At 29.1% G+C, this 16,956-nt stretch overlaps 1 protein-coding gene across 1 annotated transcript; it reads right to left on the reverse strand.

The window, feature by feature from the left end:
* Nucleotides 1-7,044: 7,044 nt before the first annotated feature.
* On the reverse strand, nt 7,045-8,720 carry LOC133822525 (mulatexin-like). The gene is made up of 3 exons (XM_062254901.1): nt 8,217-8,720; nt 7,943-8,099; nt 7,045-7,659 (listed from the first exon to the last, which is right to left on the reverse strand). The coding sequence occupies exons 1-3, from the start codon at nt 8,674-8,676 to the stop codon at nt 7,281-7,283; spliced, it is 996 nt and encodes a 331-aa protein (XP_062110885.1). The 5' UTR covers nt 8,677-8,720; the 3' UTR covers nt 7,045-7,280.
* Nucleotides 8,721-16,956: the final 8,236 nt, after the last annotated feature.

Genomic DNA, 16,956 nt, shown 5'->3' on the forward strand with positions numbered 1-16,956 from the left:
CCATAGCTTACAATTTTGCTGAAACCTAAACCATAGCATGAATTCACCAAGAAAACAGAGTGAACTTCTTACCTCAGTTGTTTAATTCAAGCTTTAAGATGCTCCTAACCAAAACCCTAGCTTCAAGCCTCAAATTTCCAAGCTAACTCTCTTCAAGAACCCAAGACTTCATCCAAAGGGTGTGAGGGAGAGAGAATAACGAGAATGAGAGAAAATGAGATGTTGAGAGTGTTCTAAACATTCCACTAGCTTTAGATCTCCCTAAGTAAACCCCTCCTTAGGCTAGAAATGACCAAATTACCCCTTAGCCCATTAGCTAATCTCTAATGCTCACAAGGGCGAACCCCTCATTTGCCACACTTCCCCGTCAATCATAATTAACACCTCATAAAGTCCCGTTATCTCCAATATTCTCAAATAGTCTCTAAATAATTTCTCATTACCCGATACATCCCAGTGATGTACTAAATTACCAAAATACCCCTAGGCTCACCCCAAGCCGAGTATTTGACCCCATTATGACTAAACCGCTAACTTGCTCCCTAGGATCGCCTCACGTCGAATAATCCAAATATATCCACATAATAATGTGGTCTCAATCATAACACATTCAAATTTACAATTATACTCTCAGCGAGTCAAATTACTAAAATGCCCCTCTTATAAGATACGGGCCCACGTACGAATATTTAACATTTTTAACATGCAAACATAATTATATTATAATATAATTCACATAATAACATGCTCGTTCCATATTAACACATAATTAAACAATTATTGCCTCCCGACCTTCTAATCCAGGCACTAAGCCATATTAGGGAATTTGGGATGTTACAGTCGTGTCCTCGCCTATGACCCAATACATTTTGTAACACCTCCACTTGATCAACTATTGTCGAAGCATCTTCATTACTATAAGCGGATGCTTGCTGAGTTTGAAACTCTATGAATATTAAAAACGATAATTTAAACTTACATAATCTTGGCGAGCATCGCTGTTCACAAAATCATTTGTTGCTTTCATCCAGTGGCACTCCTTCCATGACTCAATAAGGTCCGGGTTTGCCTAAAAATTATAACACAAATGTTAGAGAATATATAATTTTAAAGAAACTAATTTTGATAACATTTTAACTTTAACTTACTCTTTCGTAACAGAGTGCTGCCAACGATTTAGTACCCTGCGTTGTACAATACTTTTGTTTCTGCCGATTTTCCTTGTTCTTTAGGGAGCGTGCAACAAATTTCAGATTTGTAAATAACTCACAAATCTGCTTCCACTCCTCCTTGGAAACATCATTGGTTGGGTTGTTTAGAACCCTGCCCCAATCCTCTGGTCCTTTATAGTATTCGTCAAAGTGTTTGTGTCTTAATGTTTTCCTATGACGGTATGATCTTTCATCTCTCGCTCGATACCTTATTTACACTTTGAGTAATTGTTGCGGCCCTCTATTTGATAATCCCAATAAATTGAAAAATAAACATATTAATAATATATATACTATGTTAAAGGCACTTGTTAAAGATTTCCCTTACTAAGTGGACGACATTGAGATTATATTCAAACACTATGAGGGGTCGCTTCACATACGGTGCATCTTCATTACGATCAAGCTGATTAAATTTTGTTTCAACACATTTGAAATACATTGAACAAAACGTCAAAGCCTCATATGCAACATATCCTTCTCTTATAGACCCTTCAGGACGAGCTTTATTCCTGACATAATTTTTTAATTTTTTCAGTTTCTTTCAAAAGGATATACATCCACCTAATCAATATGAGCCCTCCCAATATAGCTTTATCAGGCAAGTGGAAAACTAGATGGATCATTGTAAGGAGACACATACTGAAATCTCTACTAACGAAACAATAAAATGAGTAATAGATCAAATTATAGGTACACAACAAATGCGTACTATCCATGTAGACACATACCGTCTTGGATAATTCGGAGAAGCATAAGCCTCTCCGAACGGATCTAAGGCTTTTCGTGATTAAAAATAATTAAGAAAAATTATCACTAGGTGATAATATATAAAACTTCTATCCTATATTTTTGGTGATCAACTTTTATCACCAAAGAAAAGCAATAAAAATGAAATATTTTCTTAACACTAGCTGTTTTATGAAGTCTTATAAAGTCTTATGACACCATAAAAAAAAATATGATGTTTTCTAAGCTCTTATTTTATAATGTTTAAAATTATTATTAATTCCTATTTTAATTATTATTTAATTACTTTAACCAATAATATTTAGTTTTATTACTTGCTTGTTAATTATCAACTTACTTTTTCATCTTACAAATTAGTATTACATTTACAAATAATATTATTTTTAAAAAGTTGAATATATGAATGATTTTGTTTTAAATTACTAAATTTGTTAATATTAAATTAAATTATTTATCTAACATTTTGATATATTTTGAAATTATTTATCTAATTTTTTAATTTATTTTGAAATTATTAAATTTGTTAATATTAAATTAAATTATTTATCTATTTTTTAAATTTATTTACCTAATTTTTTAATAAACTTTTATATTATTAAATTTGTTAAAATTAAATTAAATTATTATCCAATTTTTTGTTTATTTTACAATTATTAAATTTGTTAATATTAAATTAAATTATTTATCTAATTTTTTAATTTATTCTTTAATTTATTTTTTTAATTCAAATTATTCAAAGTTTTATTTATTTAGTCCCCTAACTGTGCTAATTAAAATTTTGGCAGCATATCGACTATATTCTAAGCTATCCAAAAAATTTAAAAGTCTGCAAATGATATTCAGAAAATTCTCAGAACATAGAAAATATATTATACGTTTTTCTACACATATTCACAACATATTTTTCTACACACATTCATAATAATTTTTTCTAAACACATATTAGTAAACATTCACAATATACTTTTTCTAAATATATAATAATAACACTAATATTACCTAAACCCATATTAATACTAATAATTCTAAAATTTCAAACATTTCAAATACAAATATATTTTTTATCAACAAATTAAAAAAAAATAACAACAAAATAAAAAAAAAATGCCTTGCTGCCACGCCTATTCACTTTCTCATTTCTCATTCAATTTTCCTTTTCTCCTTCCATTCTACACTCCAACACAAATATATATAAATAATAGTTATTAAAAAAATTGTGCTGGCTATTTTTGTTTGTGCTCGCTACATGTTGTGTTGTTACGAAAATCCTCCAACAACATTTGGTGTTAAAGAGAGTATTTGAGCAAATCTTTTATACAATTCATAATGTTGTCTAAGAAATATAATGGCGAACAACAGCGAAATCATCATCAATGAAGTTGACAACAACAGCAATTAATGGAGGAAATATGACTTCGCCTTGATTTTTCCATTTCCCTTGATTTTTTTTTTTTCATCTTTTGACCATTGCCTCAGTCGAGCCAACTCATCCCTTATGTTGGACCTTTCATCAAGATAGGATTCAGCCCACAATGTTGTTATCACACACTCCATCAAGTTCTCAAATGTATGTGTGGCCATCCGGTCTTTTATTGCAAACCTCAAGCAACTTAGGAATCGCTCGATCAAGAATAGGGATGACAAAAAAACCCGGTGGATTAGGGCGGGCCGAAGCCTCGACCCGACAGGGCGACTCTTGATCTGGATATAAGCAGGGTAAAAACAGGAGGGGTCGAGATCCGATCCGACCCGCTAGCAATTGAAGCGGGTCGGATCACGACCCGACCCAATTGTTGTTTTTTTTTTTGTAATAAAGAATTTTTTTAAAAATTAATTACTATCACTATTTAGGGTGATTCACAATACAAATATATATATAAATAAGACAAAGTATATTTAAGAGAGATAGATGAGAAAATTGATGTTTTACTTTGAAGTATATTAAATTTTATTTTATTTTAGTATGCAAGACCATTTATATATAAAAAAAAATTAGGCAACACATTTCTATATAGGATGACAAATTTTTTTGCTATTTATTTTTATATTGTAACATTTAATAAAAATAGTCTTTCTTTTATTAAAAAAAATAAAGAAAAAAACTTACTGGGTCGAGTCTGACTGGACCCACACCAATAACCTTAGTGGGGCGGGGCGGGTCGGGTCGGAGCAGGAACTTAGCGGGTCGGGACAGTTTTTTAGCGGGGTGGGGCCGGTACACCCCATTTACATCCCTAATCAGGAAGGATTGATCAGTACTGCTGGTATTATAGCGGCTAACTCCATTAAACGTCCGTAGAAGTCACTCATAGACATCTCTCCTTGGCTCAAATTCTCAAAAGTTCGAGCTAAACGCAAAAGTCGTTCAGTCTATTTGTTCAATTATGCTACGGATTTCCCACCAATTGGCTGCATTTCATTCTAACTTAATTTAATACAACAAAATTTACATGAATAAATAAAAATTGCAGAGAAAAGAGATAACCGTGAATTCTTAAGTTTAAATTTTGCTAAAATGATTAAAAGCAATAGAATAAGTTATAAATGGAAATAAGTTTACAGTATTAAATTTTCAAATATATTGAAATATGAGATATATACTTAAAAAGATAAGGATAGTTATAAATATAGAAATCGAACATATATATACATAGTTTTGTCAAAAAAAATAAAATAATAGTAACACAATCAAGACGGATCATGTCATGATACTAGTAACGACTTAAAGAACGAAAACATATAAGATTCATTCTAACTGATGAACCTATTTTAACTATAAGATGAAAATGCAAAAAGTAAGAGTATCATCAATAGAGAGCTATAAAAGTAGTCCGTCCATTGTTATATTTTAGCAGAGATCTTAAAAAAAAAGATTAATAATATTGTAAAAGGTGTGCTAAAATTAACAAATGTTCACAATCTTTTTTGGAAAATTAGCCACGTACTTTCACCTGTTTTAAGACGAAAAAAAATCTGTTCTCCCCAATTTCCTGTCCCGTCTATGTTCCACTAATTATTTTAAGACATCTCATTAATTTATAGTGTTAGTATAATTAGGAAGAGAGAAAGATGTAAATCAATTTAAATATATGTTAAATAGATGAATGAGATGTCTTAAAATAATTGGTGGGATATGGAGGAGACAAAAAATGGGAGACAACATATTTTTTTTCTCTTAAGAAAATCTCTTAGAGAAGTGCGACAACATGTTCTTCCTCACCTCACCGATGATGAAGACCACCCACTTTGGCCCCGAATGCCATACAACATGATCTTTAGTAATTAATTGAATACAAGATAACATGGAGTAAATTATTAATGCCTTTAGTAATACAACATAGCAAGATTTTAAGAACAAACAAATGGGGGTATATTTCAGTATGTACAGAGCTGAATGACCAAAAATTTGAAAAGAGAAGAGAAAATGGAACAAAACATGATGACTGTGTAAACAAAGACGAGAGTAAGAGTTTTGTACTCTTGTCTTAATTTTGTTATTTCCTTTTGTGTTTATTTATCGAAGGTTGGTGTACATGTGTGTAATGGGTTATATATGGGTTAGAAAACTTATTACCGAATAGTTTCAAGCTCTAGAAAACTTGTATACATAACCAATATTTCCAAGGTAATTTAATCATATAATTCATAAGAGAAAAATATAAAGATACGTATAGATATACAAATGTATATAACCGAGTTTACTCTCTTCTTGTGAGCTCTGTTTGACTGTGTTGCATATTATAAATTTAGCCGTCTGAAGAGTAATAGAACAACCATCTACGGGGGTGATAGTAAAATATTATTTTGTTGACTGTTTAGTGATTGTCCATTTTGTTATTTTCCTTTTGCAATTTTCCATTTGTTTTCTTATACCATTTTTGCACTTCTTTTCCTTTTGCAATTAATTTTTTTTTTCCAGTTTTATATATAATAAGAAAAAGAAAGAGGATAAATAATAAATTTCGTATTGACATGAAAATAAGGTTTTGCACATTCACACTAATTTCCCTTTAAAAAAAATAAAAAATAAACAAAGAAAGAAGAAGATGAAAAGACAATTGGTTGGTATTGAACAAAAAAAAAAGGGTTTCTCTTTAATATTCATTCCCAGAAGAGCAGTCTTTGTTATTTCATTAAAAAAAAAAATTATGAAAGAAGAAGAAGCTCAAAGAATATTTTCTGCTGTAATATATTGATTGCAAAACCATATTTTATTTTTATATTAAAAAAATAAATAAAAATGAAAGGATAAATGCTCGGCATTAACAGTAAAATAAAGACCGTTTTCAGTTTTAGAATTATGTTAGTAGTTGTGTCAAATTAAATAATATGTCAATATTTTGGTTGGAACAGAGTTGGGTCAGCAGATTTTTTTTTCATTTGTATGAACATGCTGAGAAAATCACGATAAAAACGATATTAATCATATAAAACGACAAAAATCTCACAAAAGAAAAAATTAATTGGAAACGACATATTTTGCGGAAAACGAAATTTATTGTAAAAACGACATAAATTAAAAAAAACAACAAAAAAATGAGTTTAACGAAATAAATGGAGAAAAAACAACGTTGAACTTGAAAAACGACATCAATTGATAAATTATTACGACCATAAATTTGAAAAACTACATAATTTAAAAAAACGATAACAATTTAGCGAAACTACATAAATTGCAAAAAGTGACTTTGAAAAACGACAAAAAAACTGAAAAGACATCAATAAATAAAAACGACTTGAATTTATAAAAACGACATCTTACTTTCATTTACGACAAAACCGACAATGAACTTGAAAACGACATGAATTGCAAAAACAACATCACTTTTGAAAAACGACAACAACCTTAAAAAAGACATGAATTGAGAATACGATAAAAAAAAACCTGAAAATGACATAAATTAGGAAAAATGACAACTAATACATACTCTTCAATTTAAAACTTTTCCAGTTGTGCTGAGAGCACTGTGTCAGTGATTTATATATAAATAAATATTTATTTGTTTTTCTTTCCGTGGGTATTTTTAATTTTTTGTAGGTATATATGGATATTTCATAATAGTATATAGTAGTATTAAAGAGATTTATTATAAGATCGAAGACATACCACGGTGGCTCATTTATTCATCACTAAGAAAAAGGTCAACCTAATAAGTTGAACCACCATTATTACATTTCCATACGTACGTGGACAAATATATACATAGATAGTACAGGAAGTCGAGGACTATAGAACACACACATACAAATACCGCTTCCTATATTTGTCCAAAGAGAGCCATCATTTTTACGTAGTCTTCTTATCATTATTACGCTTTATTAGATGATAGGCATTTGGATGTGAGCATCAACTTGGTCGTACCAATATTTCAAGTTATCTCCATAGCTCACATCTAACATGTCACAGTACCTCTTGTAGTACCCGATGCTATTAGTAGCTCTATCGGTTACCTGATTATTATCATTAGGTCTTTGTCCATTGAATATGTTTCCAATCACAGTACCATAGTTAGGGATCACTCTCCCTTGGGAATGAGCATTGATAACAATATCATGGCAAGAAGGCTTATTGTCATGCTGAGTCATCCAGAACCATATGGCTGTCTTGAACGATACAATTGGGTCTGTGGCTACCAAATCAGGATTGTTGATCAAATCTATGCCAAGACTTTCTCCAGCAAGCCCGTAATTGTAGTTGCTGACAGATCGAGTATCATTTATTATTTCAAGATGCCAAATATGTTCATATCCCAAATTATTACTATTAATAATTTACAAGATTAGTTACTATTTGTTTTCACCAATGATCAAGCGAAAACATTTAGTATATGCCCCTACAATTTTCTTCCTTAAAACACTAGATCACTTGTTAGTATGCATGCATTATATTTAGAAGAAAAAAGAAAAAGAGACTACTGTATGTCCTGTGGCTATATATATATATATATATTACAAAGATATCGATATGTATATATACTTACTGAGTGAGTTGCACTGGTCCTCGACTATCGTATCTTTTACCAGAAGCGCATGGCCAATGAGAAGACGTGCAATAATCGTTCTCATGAGAGTCCAAAGTAGTCCCGTTAATGTGACAATATCCCCATGCATGCGAATCTATTGGATCAGACCTTTGACCTACATAGCGCAAATAATAATAATATCAATATATAATAATGGAATGCATGCATATGTTATTATTATATATACATTGAACAATAAAGTTATTATTAATGATATGATCGATCAATGAACCTGTAGTTGCTTGAGATGTTTGACCAAAGAAAGCGGCGAGCTCTCTCTTACGAGTGGCGACATCACCAGTCGCAGCAAAACCAGGAAAAGACGCCGCAGCAGCGAGGAAGGCGTCGTAGTTGTAGAAGCCTTGGCTAGGACAATCCTTCATGTGCTTAAACATTTCATCATAAACTGATTCACTAAGAATCTTGCTTAAACCATCATTGTTTCTGAGTAAAGCACGGGGGAGATCATGGGCATGGCTCGAACCATGTGCGACAAACCAACATTGGTATCGGCAGTTTCCTCCACTGCAGTAGCTTGAGCCGCCACCACACCAGTTATGGATGCTGCAGCATCTGGTGTTTCCACATGGAGGGTTGCCTACAGATGGTCCGCATTTGTGGTCAGGTCTTTCGTTTGCAAGGACTATCACTAATAAAGATAAGAGAAGAAGACTACTTCCTAAGTATTTCATCTTTCTCTTTTTCTTACTGTTGTTTCTATGAAAAGTTTGTTTTGAGTGTACGTGTATGAAGAGGTTAAATGTGTATTTATATATTGAAAAGCCCGGTACGTAGTACTACGTACTGATATTTGTCCATATGATATATAGGGACACCAATTTTAATTTACACATCAAGAAAATCAAAAATATCATTTAAGTATGACTACCCAATTTTATAATATTCTAATAATAACTTATGCTTACAAAATCTATTAAAATTAATTTCTATTGAGTTTTGGTCTAGCTGTTTTTTTAATAAGATATTTTTAACATGGTTTTATTACAATTGATAAAGTTAATTTTAATCAATGTTTTTATTTTTTTAAGTTAAAATTAAATTTAATTGTTTAATATATATATATATGCATTCTTAATGATTACTACTCACAGATGATTACTTTAATATTAATCATTAAATTAAGATCAACGATCCATATTTATAGTTGTTAATTAATATTTCTAATAAAAATAAATTTTGATTTTTTCAAAATTTTTGAAATGGTTAACTGATAAAAAATGTGTATTTATTATAAAAATATAATATTGTAAAATTTTTATTTTTCAAATACATGTCAATTTCTAAATATAGCTAGGGTCTCTTATGGGTTAAAAACAACATTAATTATGACAAAAAAAACTAAATTCAAAATTAATATAGAAAAAATATATTTATGTTGGTAACTTGCTATACCAAGTCACTATGTTGCCACATCATCATAATTATTAATATCCATTTATAGGTAGTTACCATTGATAAATTTTCTATATATATATTCTCTTTTTATTTTTAAAAAATTAAAGGCTATATTATATTAAGTTAAATTGTATTAATTATAATTAAAGAAGGGTATACATGAAAGGGTTTTTATCAAAAAAGTGTGACCAAAATATAACTGCAGGTACAAGATTAATTTTGGAGTGTTTTGTAAAACAAAGATTATTAATAAAACTTGCAATAACAAATAATTATTAATTAGTGATCTGTCCATAAATCCATAAGTAATGTTAGGAATCTATATTTTTAACACAAAAAAATGTACAAACATCGATATGCATATGTTTTTCAAATAGTCCGAAACATTATTATTATAAAAAATAGTCATAAACATGGTGAGGTCCTTTCTTGCAAAACTATGAATAGTTTTAAAAGTACATCACATCAGTGTATATAAAAAATTTAATCATTTCTAATATTACTGCCACTGCAATTTAATTAATACTCCTTGTTTGCAATATCCATAGTTATGGATTGAAATTTCAGCCCCACTGTTTGTATGTCCCATGTTTCTCACCAATAAAATTTATACAAATCAATTAAAATGATACTTTATATATATATAAATATTTTAATTGATTTGTCTTATTTTTATTAGTTGGAATGAGACAAATAAAAATGGAAACAAGAAATTTAAGTCCCACCATTATTAGATGAGTATTATTCTAGGACACTTACTTTATATTAATCGGTACAATTTAGTATATTAGTTCTCATCTATTCTATTTTAAATTATAGTAATGTAAGATAATGTTGGAGAGGATTAGTACCCCCATAACATTATTCTTATCAGAGCCAAATCTTCCTGATTGGTCACAAACCGGTCTTGACTTGGTAAGGATTTTTTGGGGTCGTAAAGAGGTCCTCCTTTGGAGATGGTACTCATGTTTCATGCTTACACAATCCTTGGATACCTCATCTTTCCACGGATACACACACAACACGTATGAATCGATTGACCCCTTTCTTTTCATCGACTCTTGTCACGAGACTCACGAATTGTCGTTTTTATTTGGTTCGTGAAATTATTAACCCCGTGAGAAAGCTGCTCAAGTAGCCACGTATATATATTTACGACTCAAGCATTCTTTATTTATAAAATCTATTAATTATATTATTAAATTTATATTATTATCCTATCAATTTTAAATAAATAAATAATATTATATATAAAAAAAACAACATAAATATATTAAATAAAAAATAAATAATATTATATATAAAAATATGACATAATTAGGGGTACTTTTTTTATCCAATCCAACATTTTTGTCTCTAACTAATCCATCAAACTAAATGTTGGATGTTAAGAATGAACATCTAATCCAATCCTATCCAATCCAATTTAGCTTCAAAATCTAATCCAATTCAATCAAATTATAATTGGATTATAATTAGATTGGATCGATTTCTTAATCAATTATTTTTATCTCTTAACTTGAATTTTAATATTAAAAGATTAACAAATAAAAAATTATAAAAAAAATCCTACAAACTTCTAACGATATTTAGTAATAATAGACTTTAAAATTACCACATTAAGTCATTAACATGATGCATTTACAACTGAAATATTTAGTTTACAACACAACTATTAAAATTTAAAACTAATAAGTCTCAAACTAATAACTAAAGTACTAATATATCAGGAAAACAACAACACAAATATTTCCAAATTGCTAACTTAGCATCAAAATAACAACAATAATAACGTATACTAAATGACAATAGATATAAACTAACATAATTAAATATATTTATATTTAATATAATATATATTTTAATAAATGTTAAATTTGATCGGTTCCTAATTGGATTTTCATAGTGTCATCCAACATCGATTCAATCCAATTGACATCCAACTTTTCAAATCCAATCCAATCCAATTGTAATTGAATATCCAATTTTTTGTAATTGGATTAGTTTGGATTGGTTCGAGGTAATTTGATTGGTTTGGATTATGAGCATCCCTAGACATAAACATGAAAAATTAAACCAAAACATTGTTTATGATTTTTTTTAAATATATATAATATGATAGTCTTTTTCAACATAAATGATAATTTTTTTTGATAAAAATTAAGATTATGTATAATGTATTATTATCATGATATTGTATAATATTTAAATTTATATTAATATAAGTATTAAATATCTAGTCTTGTATTAAATAATATTATAATAATATTTTATAATATGTGAATTCATATTATTATAATTAGTAAAAGCCACTACTACAAAATTGGGCTTTCCCGACATCCAACCACGACAGTCAACTCTGTTGACTGTCGTAGTTGCTTAGCGGGACTCTACACCGACAGTTAAAAACTGTAGGCATAGAAACCAACGCCGACAGCTAATAACTGTCACCGTTGCTTTTGACTGTCGCTATTGACCCCAACGCCGACAGTTAATTCGAGACCAATGCCGACAGGTAAAATGTGTCGCTATTGACCCCAACGCCGACAGTTAATTCGAGACCAATGCCGACAGTTAAAATGTGTCACTATTGACCCTAACGCTGACGGTTAATTCTAGACCAATGCCGACAGTTAAAAGGTGTCGCTATTAAGGTCAACGCCGACAGTTAATTCGAGACCAATGCCGACAGTTAATAGGTGTCGCTATTGACCCCAATGCCGACAGTTAATAAAATTCCAATGCCGACAGTCATAAAATGTCGCCAAAATTCAAATAAAAAATTATAATTAATGAAAAGTATAATTTTAAAAATATAACTAAATTATGTAAATTTATATATTAAAAAAAATTATTAAAAACTTTTAAAACTAGATTTTTTTGTTTCTAAATTTTTCATATTATTATTTTTTGTATTTATATAATAATTTTTATATCAAAATTTAAATTTATTATTCTTTAACATATTTATAAAATTAATTATATTATTAACTATATTATTCTTTAACACATTTATAAAATTTGTATTAGTTAAAAAAGAGTTGTTTTTTATTAATTGGAAAAATATTGTAAAATATTTAATGAAAAGTATAATTTTAAAAATAAACTAAATTATGTAAATATATATATTTATAAAAATTATTAAAAACTTTTAAAACTAGATTTTTTTGTTTATAAATTTTTCATATTATTATTTTTTGTATTTATATAATAATTTTTATATCAAAATTTAAATTTATTATTCTTTAACATATTTATAAAATTAATTATATTATTAACTATATTATTCTTTAACACATTTATAAAATTTGTATTAGTTAAAAAAGAGTTGTTTTTTATTAATTGGAAAAATATTGTAAAAAATTTAATGAAAAGTATAATTTTAAAAATATAACTAAATTATGTAAATATATATTTATAAAAATTATTAAAAACTTTTAAAACTAGATTTTTTTGTTTCTAAATTTTTCATATTATTATTTTTTGTATTTATATAATAATTTTTATATCAAAATTTAAATTTATTATTCTTTAACATATTTATAAATTAAATTAACTATATTATTCTTTAACACATTTATAAAATTTGTATTAGTTAAAAAAGAGTTGTTTTATTAATTGGAAAAATATTGTAAAAAAAATTAATATATAAATTTATTAGTTATGATTTTTTTATTAATATTTATATATGTTTAAATATTTTTTTATTAAAACGTATTGGAGCAATGCCGACGGTTAAAATGTGTCATTGTTGGGAAAGTGAATTTTTTATAAGGGGCAATGTTGACACCTATAAGTTGTCACTATTGGAGGCAATAACGACAACTTATAGGTGTCGGCATTGCCCATTAAAAAAAATTAGCTGGTAAAATTTTTCCCCCCAAATAACCTTAATTTTTCCCTCTTCTTCTTTCTTTCTTTTCCCTCTTCTTCTTTCTTTCTTCCAGCCAAAATAGTTCCTCTAGCTTCCAGCCGAAAGGTCCCTCCACCAGCCAGCCCACCATGACGTCGTCGACGCCGAACCAGCCTCTCACCCGCTGGCACCGCCTCACTGGATCTCACCCACCAGCCTAAAGGTTCCGTCTGTGCAGCCAGAAACCAGCCACACCCCACGGTCTCTCTCTCTCTCTCTCTCTCTCTCTATCTATCTATCTATCTATCTCTCTCTCTCTATATATATATATATATATCTTGTCTTCTAGTTTGGGTTGTATTCGTGGATTAGTAGAAGCAGGGTATAGCTTTGTTTGTTATTACTACTTTTTTTTTCTTTGCTTGCCCTTAAAATCTCATAATTGCTTAATCAATTTTGTTTCGTTATATAACCGGTCTGAGATTTGGTTTTGTCATAATTGTTTTGTTTTGTCATAAGTATAGTTTTATAATATTTTATATATATTAGGATTATATAGTATTATCATAATAATATTTTATAATATTTGAATTTATAATAAAATAATTATTAAATATTTATTGTTGTATTATATATTATTATAATAATAATATTTCATAATATTTTATATTAATATAATTATGATATATGTAGTCTTATATTTAATATTATTATAATAATAAATTTTTATAATATTTGAATTTATATTAATGTAATTAATAAATATTTATTTTTAGTTAATTTTAAAGGTATATTTTATTAAATATTTAGAATATTCCGTTAAATTTAACCAAACAAACCGTTAAAACCAAGAAATTCCGTATATACATACTTTTTATATAGAAGATATATATATATATATGTGTGATTGATTTTGTGATATTAAATAATAATTAAATGATTTTTTTTTTTACAAAACATAATTAATTTTCCATAAAATTATATGAATGATTGCTTGTAACCATTGTTGGCCCTAAATATTCGACCCGAACAATTTCCTTTTGTAGGATAAGTGAAACACATCATTTCAAGCTATCAGAGGTGGGACGCCTACAAAGGCTATGTGGCAAATAGAGACCCTCTGATTAGCTTCTGCAAAAGAAAGTGTAAAAAATGCATTTCTAGCGGGAAAATCAGTTATCAAGCATCCAATCACAAGTAATTTTTTACTTATTGGTTCTTTGTATTATTTTTTTCTATAAATAAGACTAGATAGAATTGATTAAGGACCGTGAAAAAATGACTTAGGCATTGAAGTGTCTTTCTTGCAGGATACCCCTGGAGACTTAGTGATTATCAGAGATCCAAGGACTTGATCAGAGAAGAACGATAAGTTGACAGCTGAAGAAGGAACACTTCCAAAAATAGAAAGAACAATCTCAACAATTGGCGTCGTCTGTGGGAAGACTTGGAAGCAGGAATCAATTATTGATTTCAATTTTCTTCTCAAAGGAGAACAATTTCTCCGACGAACGAAGTTCTTTTAGAAATAGAATTGATTGAACAAGAAGACATGCCGCCAAAAACTAATGGAACAATAGTCTTAACTACTGTTGACATCAATGAGCAAGTTGACAAGATGTGTCGATTGATGGAGGCAAGTCAGCAACAATCTCATGAGGCTATCAAGACATTGAAAGAAGTGCAAACTAAGATGGAGGCAGAAATCGCTGAATTGAAAAAGAAAATGCCGAATTATGAAAAAATCAAGATAAAAGTGACAAGGTAGCAGCCACTGACATGGTGGTTGAATTACTTGATGATGTAATCCTAAAAAATAGATCTGAAGCTCAGGCCACCAGACAACCATCACTAACATGTCCACTGCCCAAGTCGACGGATCATAACGCGAAACCACGTGAGATGCACAAATACCCGATCTTGGAAGGACACAGGGCATACCCTGTTATCATCGAGACTGGACGACACCTACTTAGTAATGGGAATGGGTTTGGAACGCCAAACATGAATCCGACTCCAACCGCCTGGTTACTTGAAAATTGGAAAGATGAAATGATGCATGAGGTAATACAAAAGTTCTTAAAGACCAGGACACAACATAGTTTGGATCTGACAGAATTGGAAACAAGAGGAGTAAAAAAATATCCATTCATAGAATGGATCCAAAATGAACCAAGACTAAAGACTTTGTAATCCTATCCCTGCTAGCTTTCAATGGAAAATGGGATCCACTCAGTCACATTTTCCAGTTCCAACAGAAGATGGCTTTGGAAATTAATAATGAAGTCATTCACTGCAAAGTGTTCTCTACCACGTTCTCTGGGCTAGCACTCATTTGGTTTCACTAACTCAAACCAAGATCGATCGACAACTTCTGTGAATTTCGTGAAGTTTTCTTGCAACAATACAGTGCGAATCGCAAAGCCCCAAGAATTTTGGATGATCTTTACCGCATTGAACAGGGAGAAAACAGTTCGGATTTATGTCCTAAAAACATGTAAATATATTTTATTGATTTAAATAAAAGTACAATTTTATTACAATTTAATGTTATAATTATTATTTAAATAATTTATATGAATATCAAGAAAATTCCATATGCATTTATGAAGGTGTGATCAAGTATTAGTACGAGAGAATTAAGATCATATACAATGAATAAAACAATCAGTAACATATTAAAGTAAGGAATCTTTACTCGTACGGTTTACTAAGCATACGTGATGCAAGTAGTCAAGATTCGAATTACTGATGTGGATAAACATCTTGGTAAAAGTACTATATATAATAGAGATTTATATGACTGACCAATATGAATTAACTATCTTTATAAACTTACCATTTGCCCTAAAGATTTAATTCTTATCATAATAGATGATCATTTGTAGATCAGTCTAAATCCTGAGTATTCACGAACTCTTGTTTGTGCTTATTGGATCTTTTGATTCACTCGTTAATGTTTCTTAGCATAATGAGACTAATGAATTTTGTTTTGGAGATTTAATATCATGAATGGCTGGGAACATGCTTTATAATAATTCAATCCATACTTTCCTAACGGATTGAACATTGGTTTCCTTAAGGGTTGATTATGGAATTGAATAGTTATTGAACTCAAATCTATATTTTGATTATAGACTAATTATTCTCTAGTGAATTAATGATACTTAAGAAACAAGAGGTAGATAGAAGGGTAAAACAATAATTTTGACCAACTCTAATTAACGAACAAATAATTGGAGGATAGGACTACATTTATTGATTTTATCAATGGATTGCAAAGAAATCTCTGTAAATATAATTCTATAAATACATAGAGTGCAATTCCATATTTATATTGGAGTAATCATGGAACTAATAAATAAGTTATTAGAATAATGAATTTGATTAATAATATAGTTAATTAGAGCTTCGTATTATAGGTCCATGGTCCCCAGATCACATCTCTCCTACACTGTCAAGGGTAAGGATGTCATAAGGAAGATTTGTAGAGAGAAGGACTTAATTGATAAAGAATTAATTTTTTGGGGAAGAGAAACAATTATGTGATAGTTATGAGCAATTGATTAATTGTGAATTAATAAATTATTTAACTATATAGTTTTTATTTAGAAAAATTATATGTTAAAATAAATGTTAATCATGTTTGGATTAATATAGAGGGAGAATAATAATTATCTTATTATAATATATTTATTTATAT

Source organism: Humulus lupulus, chromosome 3 (assembly GCF_963169125.1).
Source record: "Humulus lupulus chromosome 3, drHumLupu1.1, whole genome shotgun sequence".
Classification (NCBI taxonomy): Eukaryota; Viridiplantae; Streptophyta; class Magnoliopsida; order Rosales; family Cannabaceae; genus Humulus; species Humulus lupulus.

Coding starts and splice junctions, on each gene's coding strand:
- LOC133822525 (XM_062254901.1), bottom strand. CDS start 8,676: ATGAAATACTTAGGAAGTAGTCTTCTTCTCTTATCTTTATTAGTGATA. Junction 8,100..8,216: donor AACATCTCAAGCAACTACAG/GTTCATTGATCG, acceptor TGCGCTATGTAG/GTCAAAGGTCTGATCCAATA. Junction 7,660..7,942: donor GGACCAGTGCAACTCACTCA/GTAAGTATATAT, acceptor TCGATCTGTCAG/CAACTACAATTACGGGCTTG.